The sequence below is a fragment of the Phialemonium atrogriseum genome, assembly GCF_030411735.1.
Source record: "Phialemonium atrogriseum strain 8032-3 unplaced genomic scaffold QBC33scaffold_1, whole genome shotgun sequence".
In the NCBI taxonomy this organism is placed as follows: domain Eukaryota; kingdom Fungi; phylum Ascomycota; class Sordariomycetes; order Cephalothecales; family Cephalothecaceae; genus Phialemonium; species Phialemonium atrogriseum.
This window is the reverse complement of record NW_026848138.1, coordinates 305922-328947: the sequence shown is the minus strand read 5'-3', so window position 1 is coordinate 328947 and position 23026 is coordinate 305922. Positions and strand designations below refer to the sequence as shown.

Below are 23026 nucleotides of genomic sequence, written 5' to 3'. Positions count from 1 at the left end.
AGCTCGTATTGTACATGTAAATACATAGCATGATCGCATGTCCATAGACCAGTCTAGGCATTATTCGTTCTCGGGGGCCCGAGTCGCGCGGAGGTTTGCGCCGGTTTGCGCCGGTATTACCGAGGATCGTTGCCGACCTTGGTTGGCCGGTTGACATGGTTGAGGAGGGGATGCAAGTCCGGAACCGAACTCAAAGCCGGTCACCAGCGATATATCCGGCGCTACACCGATTCGTCGAACGATGCCGACTCAGTCCCGGTCCCGCAGTGCTGGGTGGCGTTTTACCCAGTGATATGCTTAAACGTAACAGTAATAGTAAAGTTTGTTTGGATCGATTATTGGTCCCCACTGGGAGTCTGGGTCCCAGGAGATGCGTAGCGTCAACATTACATCAGAGAGGCAGGTTTTGCCGAGGCTTCGAAGGATTCGGCTGTCACCGACCGCGACGGAGTTACACTGAAAATAATGTTGGTGGCAACTTGCTTGTCAAGTAGGTAGGGGCCCGGATAAGGGGGAATGGGGTAAATTATGGGCCGCGTTGACCGAGGGATACCTAGGTAGGACGCAAGGACCGAGGGTATGGGACGTAAGTCTATAATGCGGATTCGGAAAGAAAGAGTCAAGGAGAAAACAGCCGGTCCCTTGCCCCGTTTACCTCGAGGGCTCGAGATCCTGGAAGATTCTTAACTAGTCAAAGAGGATCAGAGGGCGTACGTATATGGGGTCACATGCACTTGGGAGCGGTGGGCTGCTGCTTGGAACACTGTGGGTTCAACTCCACCGGCCCCATGCAACTTCAGGAGGAACCGAGACACTGGGCTGCCTGGATATCTGGGGGGCGATTAACCGGCTTGGACAACTCCACTGGATGTCAGGGGCCGGACAGTCGACAATCCTCTCGACTCCGAATCTCAAGAGGGTAATCTTGCCTCTCCTCCCCAATTTGGTGCCAAAGGGGTACATAGGGGTTCCACAGCACATGGATGTGCTGCAAGGAGCCTGTCGACTCTTTCGGCCTGCATCCTTCCTGTCGGTCTAAATGCGTTTGTCTGGAAACCCCAAACTCTTGGTTCTCCTTCAGTCTTGGGACGTGAAGAAGAGGGGAAAGGTTGCGAAATCCAGTAGAATTGATTCAAAAGACAGCTTCAACGACCTCCATGGAACATGGGGCGGCAAGAGGCACTCGACAAAATCGGTACACAAAATCGGTACTGAGTGCGCAGTGCGTATGACACCAGGCCCCGCGTGGCTACCTAAGAGGGCTTGGGTCATATATATTCCTGTAATGCGGCGTCCGGGGGAATGGAATAATGCACGTCGATCCATCTCTGGGACCTAATATGTACCCACGGCAGAGGCGAGATGGGGGAAACAGGAATGCGGTTTCAACGGGACCGACGTTGAACAGGCTGGCATGAGCCAAACACGTCGATCCCGTACTAGTGGTGGCAGTCGATTGGGAGGCGTTGTCTGAGGCATGATAGTTGGATTCGTCATGGAAACAGACTTTGGTTCCATAGGCTGGCCTCTCCCTGTCGAGGAAGGGCTCGCTAGGAGGGAACCGGGGGATGGTGAAGTCTGGTGATAGATGAAGCGTCCGATGGCTGTTTGCTGCGATACCTCAGACATTGACTGGTAAGAGGAAGGAATACGACTAGGACGAGGGGCTGGCAGACGGAGCTTATATTGCGGAGGTTGTCCTGCTGGGAGGCTTCAAACGTCATTGTGACAACATTTGGAAGTTGGTAGACACTTCTACAATTCGGCCTATCGCCTCACCTTGGAAATGTACGCAAAAGATATAAGATATGGTCTAATTGACGGCTTAGAGCAGTCCGCAAAGGCAGTAACTGCCAATTTAAAGCTGACGTCTCGATACATGACGATGCAATTTGGAGCAGAAATCACTTCCAAAGCACAAGGCTATTGGACGACAAACATATTGACGTACTCGAATCACCCCAGACACGGCTAGTAGCAGCAGACAAGATGGCGATACGGTACTCGTGCGCCCTCGACATCATCGAGTCGGTAGCCCGGGACATGTCGTCCAAGCGCGTCGAGTGCTCCGACCTGGTCCCGCTCGAGGACGGCGTTGGCCGCGTCGCCGGCAGGGACCACGCCAGCGCCGAGCCGACGCCGCCGTTCGACTGCGCCGCCGTCCACGGCTTCGCCGTGCGCTCGTGCTCCACCATCAACGCCTCGGACGCGAACCCCGTCGTCTACCGCGTCAGGACGGGCGTCTTCGCCGCCGGCGACGACGGGGCCGTGTCCGTGTCCATGTCCCCCCTGTCCCTGTCCCTGTCCGGAAGCAGCGGCGGCAGCGGCGCCGCCGCCGAGGACGGGGCCGAGGTCGCCGTCGAGGTCGCGGCCGGGACGAGGTTTCCCGACGCGCCTGCCGCCGGAGAGCCCCGATTCGATGCCTGCGTTGCGGCCGAGGAGGTGGAGGAGTGCAAGGGGCCGTCGCGGCTGGCTAAGAGGCTCTCCATTGGCGCTCGGTATATCAGGATTACCAAGCCCGTCGAGCCCAGGTCGAACTTGCGGGCAGCGGGGAGCGACCTGAGGAAGGGGGACGTGATCATCAAGGCGGGGGAGGAGATCCGCTCGAGCCACGTCATCCCCCTCGCGGCGGCGGGGGTCAGCGAAATCACGGTGGTCCGGCGGATGCAGGTCGGGATCTGGTCGACGGGGAGGGAGATTGTGTCTGCAAGAGGCGAGGTGCGGCAGGACAGGAGGGCGAGCTGCGGGCGGGACATCAACGGGCCGTACCTGATGGCCGCGGTCCACGAGGCCGGGGCGGAGGAGGAGTTCCTGGGCGTCATGAGGGACGACCACCCCGCGTCGCTGGAGGAGGCGATCCGCGGCGAGCTGGAGTCGCTGCACTCGGACGTCCTCATCATCACGGGCGTCGTGTCGAGCGGCAGGTCCTGCCTCGTCAGGACGGTGCTCGCCAGGCTTGGCGCCAAGATCCACTTCCACGACGTGGCCATCCGTCCGGGGCGCCCTGCACTGTTTGCGACCGTGTCGGGCCCCGGCGGCGGAAGGGCCGCCTTCTTCGGGCTCCCCGGGGACCCGGCGGCGGCGGCGGTCGGCTTCAAGTTCCTGGTGACGCCGTACCTCCGGCATGTACAGGGCCAGCCCCTGGACCGGCCGATCCCCGCGACCCTGGTTTCCCGGTGCTCGACGCGCCTCGACGGCGACGGCAGGGGGTGCGCCACGCAGGCGACGGACAAGAGCCCCTGCCCGCTGTGCATGGACTGCTTCCGGCACGGGGTCATGCGGTTGACGGAGGTCGGGAAGGCGGTCGCGCTCTGTAAGGACCAGAGTCCCTGGAGGGTGGCGCCGTACGTCGAGGCGAACTGTTGGGTGCATCTGAACCAGGGGCAGGAGATCGTGGCCGGGGCGGTGGTGCCTTGCTACCCGATGTCCGCCAGCGTGGAATCAATGATGTGTAACTGTCTTCGATGATTTGATGTTTGTTTTTAGGATGGGGAATTAGGATTGCAGGTAGCATAGCTTTTGTCGCGTTATAGCGAAGTTTTGTTCTTGAGGCATCCCCCGTGTAGCTCCCCGGGCTCCTCCCGCTCCTTCTCGAGTAGTTGCTTCGCCCTCTCCCACTCGGCCTCCGTGTTCACGTTCCACAGCCACATATCCGCAGTGCTCACCGAACTTCCGGGGAGATTGGACGTGGGCCGCACGCTCTTGCCCCCGAGGTCCCGAATCGCGTCATTGGGGCTGAGCCGGCCCTGCCGCGCGTTCTCTGCCAGATGCCGGAGGGCCTCGGGCCCCCAGATGGCCAGTAGCGGCTCGTTGAAGCCTTCAAAGTTCCGGAAGCACGTCACGGGCGGGACGTAGCTCGACCGGAGATAGTGCAGGGCATCGGCCGTGAGGAGGGGGAAGTCGCAGGCTGTCACCAGCCAGGTCGCCTCAGGGTCGGCCGCGTGAGCTGCTACAAGCCCTGCAGCGGGCCCTTTGGCGTGGACGCTGCTGGGGGATGGTGGTCCATCCTTGACTAGCTCTAGTTGGATGTCATGGGGGTCAGCCACGTCTGCGCTCCCGGTTACCGACACACGGAGGATTCCGTTGCGAAGGGGAGTGTCCATCGTCGAGTTCTCTCCTACCGAGACGTATACCCGAGAGGAGCCGGGACAGGCCTGGTAGAGCAACTGGACCAGCTTGGCATAGAGGGGGCGACCATCTGGGAGTTCTAGGAGATGTTTTGGGGTGCCCATCCTGGAGGACTTGCCGCCCGCCAGAAGGAGGGGCTTCAAATTGAGGGAGCGGGCATCGGCCATGGTTATTATTCAGCTGAGCGGTGCAGTGTATGTAACTCTGGCGTGCCTGAGATTTTGTGCGACAAGGAGCTCAATCGCAATCTTGGTATTTGTGAAGCAATGTGGTGTGTCTGAATGCACCTTCAAGGTTTCAGCAGTCGCTGTGTTGTGTGGCCGTGTGGCTGTGTGGCCGTGTTGGCTGTAACCAGCCCGGTCGATGTGTTGCTGTCAACCAACAGCAATGGAACGCGGGGCTGGTTCAACCCCGCGATGTTGTTCCATTTCCCCCTTTTGAAGTATTCAATGCTAGGACAAGAACCTCCAGATTTCAGACTCAGAGATCATTCAACCCGTCTCCAAAGCTACCAGCTTCCTCATGCTTGACTTACTGAGTGTGGAGCTTGTCGAGAACATCACCGACTTCCTCGACAGGCAAGACCTCTTTGCCTTGCGGCTAGCCTGTCGATACTTGAATGAAGCTACACAGGCGACGTTTGCGACAGCCTGGTTTGGGACGGTGGAGACAGACTTATCACCCCGGAGCTTCCGCAGGCTGAAAGAGATTGCTCAACACGAAAAAATTCGGCTCTTCGTCCGCAAGCTACGCACTGCCGAGCAGGAAAAGGATCTCCGGCTTAGGCCTCTGGGCCTAGGACACGATTGGCCGCACCTTGAGTCTGGCTCCCTCGACCTCACCTCCGGGACAGTCAAAGAGTTCCACGACGCCATCTCCGGTTTTGCCAACTGCACGACCCTCGAAGTCGACGACAGTAGATGTGTTCATCGTGGAGAGCCAGGACCAGACCCTGGACTTGCCCCCGCAGATGCCCTGGACCTTTTCCTATCTGTGGTCGCTCTTGAGCACAGGCCGCTGCAGGTTCGGTCAGTCTGCATCAACTTTGAATACAGCTATTCATCCATAGACGATAAGCAGCTGTCGCCCTCCACAATTAATTTTGATACCTTTCGGGCGTCGTGGTCGTCTTCTCTGGAGCATCTCAGTATTTGCTGGGAGATAGGGGATGCGGCTGCTGAGGGAGTGCTAGAGTTGATCCTGGCAGCAACAAGGCTGAGGACGCTCTTCTTGAAATTCAATATCTCAGAGTCCGCCAGCCACGTCTTCCTTGGACTAGCCCAAGCGCCAACCGTCGCACCCGTCACCCACCTGAGGCTTGGTCGTATGATAGACGTCTCGGTCACTACACTTGGCGACGCGATCCTCCGCTTCAAAGACAGCCTCAAGTCCCTTCACATAGCAAATGTGTGCATAGAACGGGGCGATTGGAGCGATTTCTTTGAGTATATAGGGCGACAAGAGTTCCCACGCCTCGAATGCGTCACGACATGGAAGGTTAGCGCCCCACCAGGGCCAAGGACCCCCGGAGCTAGGCCTGTGTGCTTCTGCCCGCTCCGCACGAGGCAGGAAACGCTCAGGAAGTGTGGCGGGACTTTCGAATTCGCGCTCGGGCACCTTCGTAACAGGACACGCGTGCGGGGCGTCCGGTACAGAGGACCACGGGAGGGGATGCAGCTAGCCCTGAAGGCTCTCGGCGAGGACTCGAATTATATGTTGCAACGTAGTAACGGGCCGCCAACTCCCGAGTGGCCGGATATGAGGGAATATACGGGGGATCAAGTAGGTCGGGTGGTGAGCGAGAATCTCATGTATTGATCGTCTTGGGGCGCAAACCAAGCAACCAGGAGAACCCGCGATTCAATAGCTCAGCCTTGGAAACCCCTTGTATTTGCTTGCCTCCGCTTGCCCGAGCCGCAACTATGATAACCCGGTGCAATCAAAATCCGTAAAGTAATCACAAATATTAAACACGTAGAATATGCATCCAGCCACTGTGTACCCACCAACACCGCCATTATTACCTAGGTAGAAAGGAAACGTGTCAGCCTGTGAACGACAACAATACTATCCCACCTAGCAACATCGAGAAAGGAGTCAACTTACAGCCCTTGTAGTCATCCCGCATGATCGACCGGCAAGTCACCTCACTCAGGCTAGGGATCGGCTGATCCAACGTCTGATCCGTGAAACCACCCTCCAAGGTACACCCCTCGAGCCAGCCGACCATGAACCAGTACGGCGGCCCATCCGCCGTGCGATTGGTATACGACTTGACGCCGGCCGTCCCCTCTCTCAGCGTCACGCCGTCGAACCAGTCGCACGCCTCGTCGCTGTACCGCTGCTGCTGCTCGTCGCTTATGGGAAGGTGGCCCGGCCACCGGGACTCGGGGTAACAGAATTTCTTGTTCACGGCTAGGGGCGCAGGGGTTGCCGTCCATGTGGTGCATTTAGTCTGCGTTAGGCAGCCCCCTCCGGCGCCTACGCATTGCACCTCGGTCGTGCTGGAGGCGCACTCGCTGCCTGACACGGAGGTCGGGCTGAGGGTCGGCATCGGTGGCGCAGTCGTCGGCGGCGCAGTCGGCGGGGCTGATGACTCCGGCGCGGTCGGGGCGGTCGGGGCGGCACTCGGGGACTCGGTCGGTTCCGAGGTGACCTCTCTGATTTCGACGAACTTGGTGGGCACGACAGGGCAGGCACCGATTGTTGTGCTTGTGGTCGGAGTGGCGCTGCAGCCTGATGTAACGACTGAGCTGATTGTCGTGCAGGTGGACGAGCCTGAGTTGCACGACACGATCTGTGGCACTTCAAGTCAGCGTACTGTCGAAACGTCGATGCACAGTGAGCGCGGGTGACATACGAAATCCGTAACTGTGGAGGTAGAGCAGCCAGACGATGTTGCCGTTGTCGTGGCTGAATCCTCCACGTCGCAGCCTCGGATCGGTTCGCAGGCCGAGGCGACTTGTGTTGTTGACGCCCCTATTGAGGTGGTCGTTACACAAAGTGATGCTGTCTTGGTTACGCACTGATCCGGCTCGGACGAGTATGTAGGGATGCCGTCGTTGCCGACACTAATATATAGCAGCCAAACCATGAGCCATGACCTCTGTGAGAGGTCCCCGGAAGGGGCATAGAGGCATCCGCCAAGCCGTCTCGGAGAAGGGACTCAAACTTACGTGATCCTCGGCCACGGTGGGAGAGACCCGTGGATCTCAACCCCCGGCGGAAGCTTGATGACCGGCAGTGGTATCGGTCCCCTATGAAATTAAGTGTTGGCGTCGAGAATCAGGCGGACAGGGAGAGATGAAAGCAGAGTAGGGAAAGATATGTCAGGGGGGTGTGAGGGGGTTAGGGCTTCATACGGTGGGTAGACGCCCGGGGGCAAGGACCATTCCCAACCGCCGATCTTGATGTCGTCTGTCAGGATGCAAATCTACAAAGCTCATCAGCGGCTGCGAATTACATATATATCAGCGGTTTGGCCGTGACTTACCCAGAAGAACCACAGCTTGCACGGAGTAACACTCCTGCCACCCTCTTTCTTCGGGTTAGAGACTGATGTTGTGACGGGTATGATGACAGCATCTGGCGGCCAAGTTGTGTATGTCACCAAAGCCGCTCCCCCTGTAGTTGATGAAGACGATTGTGTCGTGTCGGTCGGGACAGGAGGAGGAGCGGTCGGAAATGAGAGTGAAATCGATGATGCCGAAGGGAAAGATAGTGAGGTTGAAGGTGCTGAAGGTGCTGAAGGAAAGGACAGTGAGGTTGGGGGCGCCGACGGGAACGACAGTGAGGTCGCTGGTGCCAACGGGGACGATAGTGAGGTAGTTGGTGCGGGCGGAAAGGTGAACGTGTGCCCGTCCGTAGTCAGAGTCACTGGGTCGGGGCCAAGTGGCACACTGAAGGTGTCCGTTCCAATAATAATAATTCCTGAACTGGATATGACAGACAAGCTGTTTGCGTCCGTCGTAGCAGAGCTTCGGGGGGAAGCTGGTACGGTCAAGGTTTGCCCATTGGTGGCCAGAGTCGTCAACGAGGGTACAGTTGAGGGGATTGTGGAGCTGTCCCCGCCGGCAGCCTCACTGGAGCTCGGCGCCGGTGCTGAACTATCTTCCGATGTGACAGATGTTGTCGAGCTAAGCGTAGATGAGAACTGGACAGTCCGACTGCTGTCGGACGAGGGATTTCCCGATGGGACGGCGGTACGCTGGGCCCCAGACGTGGGAATGGATGTCGCGCCTCCAGAAGACGTCGTTGAAGCCGGGGGAAGCAAGTTGGACGTCTCTCCTCGGGTAGTGACAGTCGTAGAAGAAGAGTCAATTGGAAATGATACCGTCTTACTTACTCCTCCGACTACTGTGCTGGTATCTGTTGCCGTACCGTCGTTCCCAGATACAGTGTCTGCGGTGCTGGCAGTGTTCGGCAAAGTGGTGGATGCCCCTACCACTGACTTCGTAGTTGACGTCTTCCCCGAGGTCTCCGTTCCGCGTTCGGTGCTGTGTAACCCAGACGCAGTGGGCCCTGTTCGTTGTGTCTCAGTTCCACGTCCAGCAGGGGAAGTTTCGTTGACAGTCGAGCCATGGCCTTGGGTTTGGCTGGACAGGATTGTAGAGGGGCGACCTTGGGTGTTGGTGCAGGTCTGGACGACGGTTGATGTGATATACTGAGTGTGGGTACCATGGGTGGTCATGGTCATTTGCAAGGTGATGACCTGAGTCCCTCCACTCTGTTCGGTAAGAACAACGAACATGGCACTCAGCCAGAGCAGTAGGGTCCTCGGTGAGAGCAACATAGTAGATAACTTGCGGATGACTTGGATAAGTGATGGCCCTGATGGAGACGAGAAGGGCCAATATTTTGAAGGGGGACTGGAGAGACGTGATCCGCATTTCAACTCAGCATCTATTGATATGTCCCGGATCTAATAGCCCCCCCCCCCCCCGGGCCTCTTATGTCTCTAGCTAAGTTATATTTGGCTGGCAGGAATCGCGGTGTTGGCCTGCCTGTGACTCGATACTGCATGAAAATCGGCCCTATTGCCGCCTCCTCCGTCTTGATATTTGCTCATCATTGGTAGATGAAGTGATAATACCGTTCTAATTATTGCTCTTTGCATGCCATGGGTCGTGGTGTTGGTTCTGATGTTTGGTTCTGTGTGGCGTCGCGTTTTGCTAGCACAACCTCAGCGCAAAATAGGGTCATCCCGATGCAACCATGAGGCGATAACCCAGCCAACACGATAGCTGAAAAGGGACGTTAGGCGGCTAGAAGCAAGATCAGCCTCAGTCAACCAATCGCGGCAGAGCCTCCCAATCGGCAGCTCTGCGGCACGAGGCATGCGCCTAAGCGCCTGGGCGCCTACAACGACGGCCGCGACACAGCCACGGCGACCATCTAGTCTCTGCTCCCACACCGTCGTGCTTATACTATTTTCGATCATGTCGCCTAAAATCGAACCATCTCGAAGACGAAGCATATGCAATGGCACCTTCGACGAAGAAAAAAAACAACCAACAGGTTGTTGGATCTTCGGGTTCATTGGCCGACATGGGGAAGAGAATGTCCGACCGGCGACAGAAATGGCTTGGAGGATAAGGGAAAGCCTGATCTGAACCGAACTTCAACACGAAGGATCATTTGCATGTTACCAACGTCACATCACACCTTCAGGCAGTTGGTCGCCGAGTCCACTTGCTCTACACCACCTCTCCCCAACAATGCTGCCGGCAGCGCGCCCACCCGAACACTGCCTCCCCGCGGGTGAGTCCGTGGTAGGGGTCAGGATTCTGTCTCCAGAGAGCCAGGCTATATTACCGACGCCTAGCCAAAGTAAACTTTGACTTAGGAGCTTCCCCTATTTTGACTCCCACCTCCCCCTCACGGTCGTTGAATCGTTCTTAGAGTCAGTCACCTTGCCCCACAAGTAGCAACCAGATACCCATCTGCTCCCTTCGTCATGCGGTTCCTTCAGGCAGTGGTCTGGGCAACTGCCCTGCTTCCTGACATCTGCTTTGCACGCTCCTTCACTCGTACCGGGGGCCACAACGGATGCGAGTTCACCATCTCAAGTTCGGGGCCCTTTTCTCGTCCCGCAGCCCAACTGTCAGACGGGCGGCTCCGACTGAATTGCTCCGCGGACGCTGCAACGTTTTATATTGATGGATCGAACCGTATCACCGACTCACAGCACTTCGGCTGTTTTGGAACAAGTCAGTACTCCCTCCTTCTGATTCTGGTTGAGACGTAGGGTTGCTTATCTTACACGTCAGGCCCTGAACTGCGCTGTGGAAAGAAGACGCCACCTAGTGGGGAGTTCAGCATCGATGCCTCCAACGCCCTTCGGCTGCAGGGGTCGGCCAACTTCTATGCGTGTCCTGTGGGAGGTTGGGAGTACGGGATATTCGTGAAGCCGGAGGCTGGCAAGCGTGACTGCATTGCCATTTCCCTGCAGGCGAGCGCCTGTGGTGCCGGTGCATCACAGTCCTGCTCTTCATCTCCCCCTGCATCGTCATCCACCGCCGCACAGGCATCTCATGGGCATCCACTATCGTCTGCCGCACCACTGCTCTCGACTGTATGGCACACCCACACGAAATCGGATCTTGTCACGCAAACTGTTACGGTTGTTGCCACGAGCCAGGAGCCGTGCACCGAACGCAATCTTGCAGTCTCGTCCGCCGCCCATGACAGTGTTGTGCAGTTGAAGCCAAGAAAGTAAGTGAACAGACGGGCTCCGTCCAAGCCAGTTCCATTTTGCTTGATAGACCCGGTGGTTACTAACTGGTGGTAAAAGCGTCACCGAAGAGAAACATGCACTCTCTCGCCGGGATTCCGGCGATCTCAACCGGGCCTGGCTTAACGTGAAGAATAATATTGATACGAATTTTGTGAAGCAGAACGATATCAAGGTATTTGACTTCGCAATGGGCTTGTCGAACATGTTCGCTACGGCGGAGTATTACGGCTGCACGGTTTTCGTCATGTTCGGCGGTGGGAAGCTGTTTGTCGGGCACCTATCGCAGTACAATGGGAATAAGTGCCCCTTGGCCGACCCGCAGCAGACCGAGAGGTTCATTGTCCAGCGTATCGAAGATCTCGTGGAAACCCGTGATACTAAGATATATCTCGGCGGTGCTGGCACCTGCGACGATATCTACGTTGTCATCACCGGCACCGAACGGGACACATACAACACGGGAGTCCCCAACCTGAAGGCATTCTTCACCGACGGTGGCGTCCGTCCGGACAACTTGAGGTATATATATTACAGAGCCGGACAACCGACCGCAGAGTTCGGCGACGGCCCAACAACTTATTCCCCCGTGAGGGGCAGGTCCCTGTTCCGATGGGACAGCTTTGAAGGAGGGGGTACAATGAGCATCTTTTTGGGGAATGAGGAGCCTAGGCTTGTGGTTGGATACGACCAGGACTGGATGGTGACAGGTGTGACATGGTCAACTTCACCCGACACAACAACCGGTTGATCTGTTTTGGTATTGCCAAACTATGTATGCGGATGTGGTTGGATAGTTTGATATAATAGGTACAAGTTCATCAAATACAGGCAATATCCAAGCTGGACCCAAGGTGGGGGGTGTGCAATGTTAGATGTTAGTCAAATTTGTTTCTTATAGCAACTGTAACCAGGGGTGGAAACAAGTTGCATCCTTAACTCAGCTCAGGTGGTGCTCACTGCGTCTCACCATTAAAGCGGCAAGCTGCCCAGGTTCTACGACTAATACAGACTTGGTCAGAAAATGTGTCGATGGTGACTATTGAAGTAGGTAGGTACCTAGGTAGGTGTGCAGTAATCCACGCTAGTCAGCTGAAACCGACATCCACACCTGCCCCTGGATTCCTCTGCAAGAACGGGGTCCATGAGCTCGACGCTATTTGGCTAATCAAAGCGAGATACATCCAACAGTCAGTCCTCGATGATGACTTTGAACTTCCACCCAAAGGGAACGGCTCTATCGAGGAGGTCCAGCCCGCCGTGTTCCACCCCTTGCGGAGTGCGGCATGTTACGCCGAGATACCGACCAGACCCCTCGGGTGCAAGGCCGGAGAGCACATTTAGGATATTACCTGCAGCGCATGTAATGATGTACTGGCCCACCCCGATATCCGCCAATTCTCGCCCCGCGGTGCTGTCGACCACGGAAAAGTGGAGGACCCGGTCATCCGCGTCGTCGGGCGGGGGCGCGTGATGTCTGGGACAAGCAGCCCGCGAGGCGGCACCATGCGGTCGCGGAATGAAGCAACTCGGCGCCTGTTCGACGTCGCTCCAGTGATCGGAGAAGCGGAGGAAGCGATCCACAGTACTAGTGTCATCGTGGTGAGGGGGTTTGTGGTGGGCGGCTTGATGGCCTGCTCGGGCGGGCTGATGGTCGCACCATCGAGGATATGGGGCAATGCATGGCGGCGATGGCGGATGGGGAGACGCTGGGCCCGGCGGCAATGGGCTCCAAGTGTTTGGCGGCGGGGGAGACATTGATATCAGACGCTGGCGACGCTCGCTTCGAGACGGCCTGGCGGTGGACTCATCCTTCCACTCTTCGTGGCGCTTGGTACAAGAGCAAGAGGCGCAGGTCGCAGGGGTGTTCATCCAGATCCATGGATAGATATTGCCTCCCGAGTTCTTGGAGATGTTGATCGACGGCGGTCGCGATCGGGAGGAGCTCTTGGCCTTGCTTCTACGAGACCCCGACGAGGAGGGAAAGAAGAACTGGGTGAGCACACGGCCCGGCATTATTTCTTCGTCTCGGGGCGTTATTGCTTGATTGTTGTTGGTAGCTGAGCCTCTGAGCGGGATCGAGGTGAGACACAGGCACTGGCCTTATATCCTACCCTGCAGGCAAATGAAGATAACATTCGCAGGTATCACTGAGAGATACCATCTTTAATAGTCCCCCATCGTTCCCTTATTCACTTGTTGAGGGCAGAAACAGCGAGGCCAAACTTGCTGCCAAACACAACTTCATTATGAGAAAGCAGTTTGGGCCTATTGCTCCTGCATGGTTCTAATAATGCTTTTTGAACAATGGTGAAATACAAACATTGAATAGCAAGCCAGGAGACTGCACTGGAAGATAGATAAATGGTGAAGGCACGTAATTGCGGGCTTGAATGGCGAGAAGAGAGGAAATCCCCAGTCTTCACTTGGACTGGGCGCCAAGCCCAATCACATGGCATCATCTGTCCCTAAATCAATTGGGAAGGTGAGAATTTTTGACAGGCTCCCGCGTGAACGTGTCCTTTAACTTCTCCGCCTCCTGCGCGGGCCCACTACACCGGAAAAACACCACGACCGGGGGTAAGTGGAAACTCTCTACCACCGAATTTGCCAGCAAGAGCGACATTAAATCTTTCAGCGCCAGATTCCAACCGCGTTTCCTTTCTCCCGCCTCAATCCTGCCGTTACCGACCTCGACAGACAGCTTTGTCGCGCAAAGCTTGCATTGTGTTCAAGAATAACACTCATTCAAAATGGCCGGCCTCAACCCCCAGATGTAAGGGCGCGCAGCCGAACCACTCGCTCCCAGCGCATCCCCCCCAAGGCTCCAAGGCTAATTTGTGACTCGTGAACAGCACGAACCTCATCATCATCCTCGGGATGATGCAGGTCTCGAAGAGAATTCCCTTCACTGATCCGGATGTCCTCAATATGTGCCGGGCGGGTTACGCGCTCAGCAACCTGATCATCCTGGGCATTTACCTCTACATCCGGTCTATCATCAACAAGAAGAAGGGTATGCGCATCCTCCAAATAATCCCAGTGCCGACGGACTACCTGTAGACCTCTGGGCGCGCCGAGTTGAACCCGCCGTATTATGAAAAACGCCGCTGACAAACCCTCCCGAACGCAGACTTGACAATCCTGAAATACGTCGAACCCGCAGCAATGGGCTCCTCTGAGGAGGGCAAGCTCGTCACGACGACCATCCACGCGTACGATCTGGCGCAGCTGAAGAGCATGATGCGGTCGCAGATGATGGGCGTCGCCATGATGGGCGTCATGCACATCTACTTCAAGTACACCAACCCGCTGCTGATCCAGAGCATCATCCCGCTCAAGGGCGCCTTCGAGGCCAACCTGACCAAAATCCACCTCTTCGGCAAGCCCGCGGCTGGTGAACTCAAGCGCCCCTTCAAGGCGGCTTCCGGCCTGATGAGCGGCCTCCAGGGCGGCGCTGCCCAGAGCGACAAGAAGGCCGTCGAGGCTGCCGAGCGGGCCGGTCGCGGCGGCGCCAAGGAGGAGTAAAGGGGCCGGCTGGCTGAGCATTGGGCGGGGATTTCGCTGATTTGGAATCGGCCTGTTTCTTTACATCCATATTCCCGGTCATAGTCGCGATTTCGTCTGTGATTATAGAACGGCGGGACCTGGCTGGCGCTACCCTTTCGGGTGTCTGGGGTTGCTTGGGAAAGGACGAATCTGCCTCCATGGCTTGTGTACCAATTCGCTGTTTTAGTAGCCTATGCGCAATGGCAGGATTGAGGCTCCGACTAATGGATGCATTCGCCTCTGGATGGCTTCTTCTACGTTTCCCGCTTGTATCTCCTTCTCCACGTGCCATGTTCTTCTGCTTGCGTGTACCCTGAGGCACTGAGTGAGGCTGCTAAACGACAGTAGACCCAGAATACTGTGTTTCCAGGTTATTCCCCTGAAAAAGGCTACGGGAGTTGTATACCGGGCAGTTACCATTAATGTCCGCAAGGATGTGCCCACCTAGTACAGATACACTAGCATGTGGCAATATACGCCTTTTCGGCCAGGCTGAGACAATCTTCAGTGGTGGTTGACTAGGTACGCATAGGCACCTACATGAAACCAATCAACCCCACCATTCACTAGAGTGGTCATCGGCCGCCTCTTCAGCCTTAAACCTCAAATTCCCGAAACATCTTCAAGCCAAGCCGAGCCGCATCAACTTTTCTAGAAATCCGAGAGACTCATCTCGCTGTCTTGGTTCTATCCTTCTGTTCTCTCTTGCCAACACAACATCATATACGATGGAGAGCGCAGCGGCTCCTCAGCAGCCTGCCGCCTCGGCTGCAGGCACTGAAGCTTCGAGGCCCGCTCATTCACCAGAAACCACCCGTCGCATAGTAAGTTGCCTTGACCAACGTGCATAATACGACGAAGTCTACCCAGCTGCTGACGTTGCCGCCCACCCACCAAAGGAAGAATCCCGACTACGCTCCAAAGCCCTCCGCGACCAACGCGAAGCCGACCAGCGCGCATCCGGCAACGGCCCCCGCCCGCAGCCCAGGACGTCTTCCGGCCTAGTCGCCACGGACGACATCCAGCTGACCGGGCCGGCGGGGCGCAAGCGGGCGCGCGAGGACGACTCGGCCGCGACGAGGCCGACGACGAGGTTGGCCAGCAAGCGCGATGCCAGCGCCCCAGACGCGGGCGAGCAGCAACAGCTGCGGCCGGCGCCCAGCTTCGCAAAGTACGTCGACTACAACTTCAGCGCCATGACGGACACCAAGGGCGGGTTCCTCAGCGCCGAGGACGACCCGTGGAATAAGTCGATGGCGGCCGGGGGGGACGGGCAGGGGGCGGCGGCGCCGGTGACGGAGTGGAAGCCCGACCACATGACGGCGGCCGAGTGGGAGAGGATGCAGCTGCTGCGGAAGCTGCGGAGGCAGAAGGCCGGGCCCTTTGAGCCCGGGCTGAGCGTGCTGGCGGACGAGGAGACGAGGAAGAAGTGCCGCGAGTGCGGGGGCCTGGAGATCGACTGGGTGTGGGAGGAGGTTTTTGGGTGCTGCGTGTGTGGGCGGTGCAAGGAGAAGTTTCCGGAGAAGTATAGCCTCCTCACCAAGACGGAGTGCAAGGAGGATTACCTCTTGACGGACCGTGAGTCGCTCGCTCCATCACTCTATTTACTACCTATCATAGCCTACGATGGTGCTAACAATACTTGCAAACAGCCGAACTCAAAGACGCCGAGCTGCTGCCGCACCTCTCGCGGCCGAACCCGCACAAGTCGCACTGGCACGACATGATGCTGTTTCTACGCTACCAGGTGGAGGAATACGCGCTCAAGCACAAATGGGGGTCCACCGAAGCACTGGACGCCGAGTTCGAACGGCGGGAGGCGGACAAGAAGCGGCGGAAAGAGGCAAAGTTCAAGGAGAAGCTCCTCGATTTGAAGCGGAAGACGAGGACAGAGTCATACAGGCGGAATGCGGGAGGCGGCGGCGGGTCTCGGGGGGCGGCCCGAGCTACAAAGTTTGGGGATGCAATAGGTGGGGGGGGTAAGCATGTCCATGACTGGGGTCGGACGGTGGAGAACGAGGAAGGGATGACGGTGAAGACTTGCTTGAGTTGTGGGATGGAGGTTGAGGAGCTGGAATTCTAGCGTTGAGTCTGTCCGATGTAGTGTAGTTATGCTGCGGAATGCATGGAAGCCATTGTGGAAATGCCATCCTGGATTTCCAGAGGTACCTAGCTAAGTACCTACGTAGAGGACGGACTTTGTTGGGACCCCTGTCATCTACAGCCCCTGAGATTGCTGAGAACCCTCGGAGAAATGGCCCAAGCGTCGATGCCTTGCAACCTCACGTCGAACCGTGGCCTGTGATTGGACCTCCCACCCCAGGCGCGGACAAGCAGTGGCCACCCTGCCGTTAGAGCTTCCCCAACCGCACCACAATCGCAAAGGCAACAGGGCTGCTCGCTAGGCGGTGTTCGTGTTTCCGTCCCGCTCTAGCTGTGACGGAAAATTCCTTGACGCGCGACTACGACCCCCAACGACTTCAATCTCAGGACTCTGCATCCGAACTGTTCTGTCTCTGTCGTCTGTGAATTTGACGGAAAGATATTCTCTTCTGCATAGTTAATATTTCTTCTCCTTCCAGCATTTGTAATAAATCAGCATTCCCGCCTCGCGTTGTCGTCGAAAGAGCACGTGTCCGCCGCTCCAATTGAGAGCAGCGCCCAAAACCTTTGGACGGAGCTGCAAAATCCTCAGCTCCAGCCGACAGCTGTCCGTTCGACGACAAGGGCTAACCACCCTCTCTGCGGACGAGCTTATTTATTCCACGCCGAATAACCCCCCGACGGCAAATGCGCTTGGGTAGAAAGCCTTCCATCTTCGGAAAGACGGGCGAAGTGGACGGCAGATCCTCGACTACAGAACGAGACGAGTCCTGCCGTCCCTGGGCGGATTAGGCCCGCATCACCAGCGTTCTTGCGACTGCGAACTGGCCTGATTCCTCCACCATGGTTACCAACAGCAATGGGCTGGGGGGTGGCCCCGGAGGGAACGACCTCGGCGCCATGATGAACACCAGCTCTAGTCACCCGGCTGCTACGGAGTATACACTGCAAGGTCTGCCTCCCCCGTCGCAACACGGCTGTATTATCAGATAGGTTGCTTGATACTGACGAAAATCGTTTACGCAGGTGTTATGCGCTTTCTTCAGACGGAATGGCACCGGCACGAGCGCGATCGGAACGCCTGGGAGATCGAGAAGCAGGAGATGAAGGGGAGGATAGCCAGTCTCGAGGGCCAAGCGCGGAGGGCCGACGCAACCCAGAAGGCCCTTCGGAAATATGTCACGATATTGGAAAAGAAGGTGAAGGGGCAGGCTGCCCAGTTGAAGGGGGGAGACGCTGCCCCCAAGACCGAGACCGAGCTCGAGAAGCCCAAGCTCGACCGGGCCGCGTTGATCCAGGAAAAGCTGCGCTGTGAGTGACCCGTGGTCTTCCCCTATGCGCATGCCCTTTTTCTCTAACTAGCATGCCGTCTAGCAACAGCACAAATACCCGCCGACTCACCTTTGGAGTCGAAAGTCGCAGACATGGAGCGCGGCGACGACGACTCACGCCGCGATGATTTGAAGACGCTTCTCGACCAATGCCAGGCAGAATTTACATATCTAATGATCTCGCCCGCAAACCCATTGCCCCCACGAGAGTCGCCACCGCTCCCTGTTATCGAGGATCTCCGAGAGGGGGATCTATATGGTTTGCAACCGGGCCAGCAACCTTCCGACCAGTCTTTCTCTCAAGGGATGCGAACACAACAGCACCAGCTAAGAGAGCTCAGTGCGCGCCCGGCGCCGTCTCCGAGTGGCCACTCTTCGACGTCCATCGCCCACCCTAACAAGAACTCCGAGGCGCAGCCGACCGCCATGGTTCGGTCATCTAATGCGGAGCACCCTTCGTCTCTCTACGGCAGTGGGCCGTCGGAATGGGCCGCACAGGTCGCCATGACAAACAGGCCGATGGATGATGCCGCAAATGAAACTAGTCAACAGCTCAGGAGCATGCGCCGGGGAGAGTCCGCGGGCGATGGCTCCGAGAGAAGAGCTTCGACAGAAGCCGATCCCTCCTGGGACTTCAACGAAAGGTCTTTCGACGAGACGTCCCAAGCTCACCAACCACAGCAGCCTGCGTCAAATCGACCAGATACGGATGTCTTCCCGACGGCCGAGAACATACCCAAGTCTCCCAACAGGGGACCCGTTGGTCACCCTCATCAGCGAAGGAAGAGCCTAAGTTCCATGTCGCGCAGAAGAAGTGCGGAAAATGAGCTGTCACTCAACGCCTTGGCACAAAAGGCCGAAAGCGGCAACTTCAAGCTGAGGTTCGGATTGCGGGGCCACCTGGATACGGTCCGAACCGTTATCTTTTCCGGGGGAGGAAGCCCGGGAGAACCCGAGATCTGCACGGCTGGCGATGACGGGATGATCAAACGGTTCCACATCCCCGACAGGCACTTTGGCCATGCCAACAGCACCGATCTGGACGTCACGGCGGATTTTACCCATCGTGGCCACAACGGTGCTGTGCTGTCGTTGGCCTCGTGGTCGCCGTCTCCGAACTTCTCGACGGGCGGTCGCGCACAAGGCGACGGCTGGATCTTCTCGGGTGGGCAGGATGCGACTATCCGCGTGTGGGAGCGAGGCCGGGTCGATCCCAAGGCCACTTTAGACGGCCACACCGATGCGGTCTGGGCGTTGTGTGTCCTGCCCGCCACGCTCGGCTCCATATTCGGCCAGACCAACCCCTACGGGCCCCCCGACCGCATCCTCCTCGCGTCGGGCGCTGCAGATGGGACTGTAAAAATATGGGCACTCAGTGCTCCCCCGCAATTGACCTCGCCCCAGCCAGGTTCCACCAGGCGGGGTCCGGGCAGCCGGGGACGCGGCAATTCCATGAGCTCCGGTTCGGCATTCCCGAGCTCCCCTCAGCCAACGACGGCATCAAACTCCCCCTTCCATCACACGCTAGTCCACAGCATCTCCCGGGCCAACTCGACAGCCAGCCCGACCTGCATCACCCCCCTCAGCGCGGATGGCGAGTCGTTCGTCGTCAGCTACTCGGACGCGGCAATCATCGTGTACGATACGCGCTCGGCCGAGGAGATCGGGAGCATGGCCAGCCTGGAGACGTACGACGGCACGCTATTCACCAGCGTCAACGCGGTGGCCGCCACCATCGTCGGCCTCGAGCAGCCCCTCCAGGGCGGACTCAACGAGGAAGACGCGAGCGGCGGGGTCGGGCCGACGGGCGGGGGCAGGTCGATGGGCGGGTCGGGCGTCGAGGGCGTCATCATATCCGGTCACGAGGATAGGTTTGTGAGGTTCTTCGATGCGAACAGCGGTAAGTGGTGTTCCCCCCTGTCCCCCCGCAAGTCAAAGCCGTGCCCTCATCCTAACTAACCCCCCTTTTTTCTTTCTCTCGCCAGGCCAATGCACCTACAACATGCTGGCGCACCCGGCGTCCATCTCGAGCCTGTCGCTCAGCCCGGACGGGCGCGAGCTCGTCAGCGCGGGCCACGACGCGTCGCTCCGGTTCTGGGGGCTCGAGAAGCGCACGTGCGCGCAGGAGGTGACGAGCCACCGGGTCATGCGCGGCGAGGGCGTGTGCGCCGTGGTGTGGAGCCGGGACGGCCGGTGGGTGGTCAGCGGCGGGGGCGACGGGGTCGTCAAGGTGTTCGCGCGGTAGGGCGGCGGTGTCAGGAGGACCAGGACGAGATTGCGGGCGAAGCGGGTGCAGACGGTGGAGGAAGTGAAGGGGGCTGCGGAGGCGAGGGTGATGGGGGAGCCGGCGGAGGGGGCGGTGCAGGCGGTGGACACTGAGGGCCTGCGCCGGTTCGCGAGCTGGTTGACGGAGATGGTGGTGAACGTGGATGCGGCGGGCGAGTGGGGGTGGTCGGGCGGGAATCAACCTCCTGTGACAGACGTTGACGGCGACGACGAAGACGACGAAGACGACGACGACGACTAGGAGACGGTGGACGACGATGACGACGACGACGAGACCTTGAGGGGTGCTCCGCTCGTGGATCTATCACAGCTGAGGCTACCGCCGCGGCGGTCGAGCCTGGCGGGTAAGCTCAGGCGGATGTTTCCTCCGGAGGGGTTTCTGCCTCCCTGACCCGGCCGGACTCGTCCTACCCATACACTCCGCCTCCCCGCCCCCAGACGACACTGCATTGTATTATTCTGGTACACGTCTTTTTTTGTTTTCCGCATCCATGCCCCCGGTGTAACCCCTTTTTGTTATTTCTCTTTTGACTGGGGTGTATATGGGCCAAAGGATGGAATAGATAACCGAGTGGCCGCATCGTCCGGCGAAGCCTCCCGAGGTGTAGAGCGGGAATTGTTCATAGTAGGGCAGGAGGTGCAGGGAGAAAGCGAGCCTACCCTACCTACCTACCCTGGCTTGCATACAAGTTGATAAATACGGCATAACTGGGCCTACCAACCTACCTACCCACTATCCAACCGACCAACTGTTGGGGACGGGGACTTGATGGTCTGATGACCGGAGCGAAGCATTGTACTGTACAGCGAGACGGGCTTGCTTACATTCACGTTCGTGGAAGCAATTGGTCAAGGAGTTGTATTATCTTACGTGCTGCTCTGTCTGCCTCGGTGAAGAATTGCTCTCCCTCAGAACAAGACGTTCGTTCCTGACTTAGAGGTCCCATGCTGCGCACGGGCTCGTGGGTAAGGGGCCGGAGTGGCAGGGACTAGTGTAGGTCTGGCACTTCCGGTGCCGTGCCGAATGCTGATCTGGCTAGCTCCGCTAGTTTCATGGCTCCCCGGGGAGCCGGGCCCGGTGGCGTTGGTGGGTGGGGGTGGGGGTGGTAGATCTGATCTGCGCGCATAGTGCTGATCTCCTGTTCTTGGGAGGTTCGCGGGGGGGCGAAGGGAGATGCGGGCAATTAAATGACCGCATGAGGAAGACGCGGCTATGGCTGAGATGGAGATCAATGACAAGGCTGTCAGTTGGGGTCGTCCGTTTGATCGCCAGGGTGGAAGGATATCTGATCAGCTGATCTATCTGGCTTGGCATCACAAGCCGTAAGAAACTGCGGCTCTCCGCGGGATCTCCGCTGTTGGATGCTGTTAGTTTCCGTAATTGAAATGTAGCACTTGTCTTGTTGGAGCGAGCGGCGCATCGATTTTCGGGCGAAGTTGGAAAGTTTGTGACGGAAGGGGGAAATCATGTGCGCTTGCTGATGACCGATGCTGCGTCGACCCGCGATGCTCGTTACTGCATGTGCGTAATGCAGGCCGGCAGGCTGCAATGTAGGTATGTATGTGTGTATGATGCGGAGCTTCTTCTGCATGGTTACCGCGCTGGACGCAGGACGCAGAAGCAAAAACCGCGAGCCTAATCCTGTCCCTTCTCGGCTCCTTCCTCTTCGCCCTTCCTTTTCTTCCTTCCTCCTCTTCTTCTCCTTCTTTTTTTTCCTTCTGTTTTTTCCTTTTTTTAAGTTGTCCTCTCTGTTCTGTTTACCGAATCAAGGTTGAAGATCAAGCCTCCAGAGACTCGGCAGCTTTAATTTACGTGGCCGCGGCGCGGCTAATGGGCAAACCCGTACGGAGGCCGTTCCGGAGCGGCTGCTCAATGCAATGGCCCATTGCCGACTCTAAGATGCACCTAGCAGAAGAGCAGTAAAAGTTTTCTTGCTGGCTGGCTGCTACGTTGGCCGCGAACCAACAAATGACTGAGACACAAGAGCTGAGATAGAGGATCAGCTGCTGAGGATGCTGGCCTAATGTCCAATGAAAGCACCTCCAAGTGATCCGGTGGTGGCCGTTTGGACAAGCCGATGACCAACAACAGACGTATATCCGGTATGGAGTGGACTGTGCACCTGACATGGACGATAATAGGAGAGAGTGACGCGCCACGAGACCAAGGGAGCCTGCGCTTTTGTGGCGTCGTGTGATGAGGCCGTGGGATGGCCCGCCTGCCCCTCTATTACGCTCTATCTCAGACATGCGCCAAGTTTGTGGCCTGGCAACCTGGCATCCCAGCAACCCTGCCTGGCAACCAACCTGGTAATCCTTCAACAATCTTGGCCTGCCTCAAAATAATCCGTGCAGATTACGGATGAGAGATTTACCAAGGTTTATCCGTCAGTTGGGTGTTGGCTCAACTTGGATGACGCGAGCGAGGAGCGTCTACCCCGCCAGGCGGGTTCTCCCTCGCGAATCTTAGCAGCTAACTCCCGTCGTCGCTACCAGGAACCCTCAGGTTAGTAACACTTGAGAGCATCATTCAAACATAATCTGTAAGATTATATGCGCACTGTCTCACAAAACATGAGCCATGATGGTGTGGCACTTTTAGCCCCCTTTCTTTTAGCCCAGCCTCGCGAGGATGTTAAGAGCTTTCGACTTACGTTGGAGGTGGGTATGCCTTAGGCTGGGGGTTGGTTTGGGGGATACCCAACCTCCAATGGCCGTCGTGATAGTGACCGCTAGCAATAAAGACCACTAGCAATTATTATACGGGAATGGCTCAGTACTCATCTCAGGTTCGCTCGGTCAATCCCCCTTTCATGAGCGGAACCTACTCTACTATCCAAACAATCAACAAACACCCCGTAGTTCGTGCATAAGAACTCGCCACTGTTCGCGGCTG

At 57.5% G+C, this 23026-nt stretch overlaps 9 protein-coding genes across 9 annotated transcripts; 6 read left to right on the top strand and 3 right to left on the bottom strand.

Annotated features, from left to right (window-relative positions):
- Window positions 1-1989: 1989 nt before the first annotated feature.
- On the top strand, window positions 1990-3551 carry QBC33DRAFT_483013 (MoeA, N-terminal and linker domain-containing protein; the record flags this gene model as incomplete). Its single annotated transcript, XM_060425377.1, has 2 exons — window positions 1990-2276; window positions 2325-3551. 2 exons carry the CDS (start codon window positions 1990-1992, stop codon window positions 3466-3468), a joined length of 1431 nt encoding a protein of 476 aa, XP_060288411.1. The 3' UTR covers window positions 3469-3551.
- On the bottom strand, window positions 3499-4473 carry QBC33DRAFT_1862 (MobA-like NTP transferase domain-containing protein). The gene has a single exon (XM_060422486.1). It carries the CDS (start codon window positions 4293-4295, stop codon window positions 3528-3530), a length of 768 nt encoding a protein of 255 aa, XP_060288410.1. The 5' UTR covers window positions 4296-4473; the 3' UTR covers window positions 3499-3527.
- Window positions 4474-4519: 46 nt separating this feature from the next.
- QBC33DRAFT_564681 (uncharacterized protein) lies at window positions 4520-5946 on the top strand (the record flags this gene model as incomplete). The annotated part of the gene is made up of 1 exon (XM_060430404.1): window positions 4520-5946. The coding sequence occupies exon 1, from the start codon at window positions 4651-4653 to the stop codon at window positions 5944-5946; it is 1296 nt and encodes a 431-aa protein (XP_060288409.1). The 5' UTR covers window positions 4520-4650.
- Window positions 5947-5997: 51 nt separating this feature from the next.
- On the bottom strand, window positions 5998-9070 carry QBC33DRAFT_1844 (uncharacterized protein). The gene is made up of 6 exons (XM_060422475.1): window positions 7622-9070; window positions 7491-7561; window positions 7305-7385; window positions 6989-7199; window positions 6235-6925; window positions 5998-6152 (listed from the first exon to the last, which is right to left on the bottom strand). Exons 1-6 carry the CDS (start codon window positions 8918-8920, stop codon window positions 6049-6051), a joined length of 2457 nt encoding a protein of 818 aa, XP_060288408.1. The 5' UTR covers window positions 8921-9070; the 3' UTR covers window positions 5998-6048.
- Window positions 9071-9876: 806 nt separating this feature from the next.
- QBC33DRAFT_1805 (uncharacterized protein) lies at window positions 9877-11849 on the top strand. Its single transcript, XM_060422436.1, has 3 exons — window positions 9877-10337; window positions 10398-10842; window positions 10922-11849. Exons 1-3 carry the CDS (start codon window positions 10085-10087, stop codon window positions 11610-11612), a joined length of 1389 nt encoding a protein of 462 aa, XP_060288407.1. The 5' UTR covers window positions 9877-10084; the 3' UTR covers window positions 11613-11849.
- QBC33DRAFT_520505 (uncharacterized protein) lies at window positions 11567-13334 on the bottom strand. Its single transcript, XM_060426382.1, has one exon. It carries the CDS (start codon window positions 12875-12877, stop codon window positions 12053-12055), a length of 825 nt encoding a protein of 274 aa, XP_060288406.1. The 5' UTR covers window positions 12878-13334; the 3' UTR covers window positions 11567-12052.
- Window positions 13335-13411: 77 nt separating this feature from the next.
- Window positions 13412-14502, top strand: QBC33DRAFT_1763 (phosphate transporter). The gene is made up of 3 exons (XM_060422398.1): window positions 13412-13637; window positions 13717-13877; window positions 13995-14502. Exons 1-3 carry the CDS (start codon window positions 13615-13617, stop codon window positions 14387-14389), a joined length of 579 nt encoding a protein of 192 aa, XP_060288405.1. The 5' UTR covers window positions 13412-13614; the 3' UTR covers window positions 14390-14502.
- A 468-nt stretch (window positions 14503-14970) lies between these two features.
- Window positions 14971-16660, top strand: QBC33DRAFT_1761 (XPA protein C-terminus-domain-containing protein). The gene is made up of 3 exons (XM_060422395.1): window positions 14971-15234; window positions 15310-15988; window positions 16063-16660. Exons 1-3 carry the CDS (start codon window positions 15139-15141, stop codon window positions 16491-16493), a joined length of 1206 nt encoding a protein of 401 aa, XP_060288404.1. The 5' UTR covers window positions 14971-15138; the 3' UTR covers window positions 16494-16660.
- A 426-nt stretch (window positions 16661-17086) lies between these two features.
- QBC33DRAFT_1706 (WD40 repeat-like protein) lies at window positions 17087-20228 on the top strand. The gene is made up of 4 exons (XM_060422319.1): window positions 17087-17465; window positions 17540-17824; window positions 17894-19744; window positions 19830-20228. Exons 1-4 carry the CDS (start codon window positions 17357-17359, stop codon window positions 20087-20089), a joined length of 2505 nt encoding a protein of 834 aa, XP_060288403.1. The 5' UTR covers window positions 17087-17356; the 3' UTR covers window positions 20090-20228.
- The last annotated feature ends 2798 nt before the right edge of the window (window positions 20229-23026 follow it).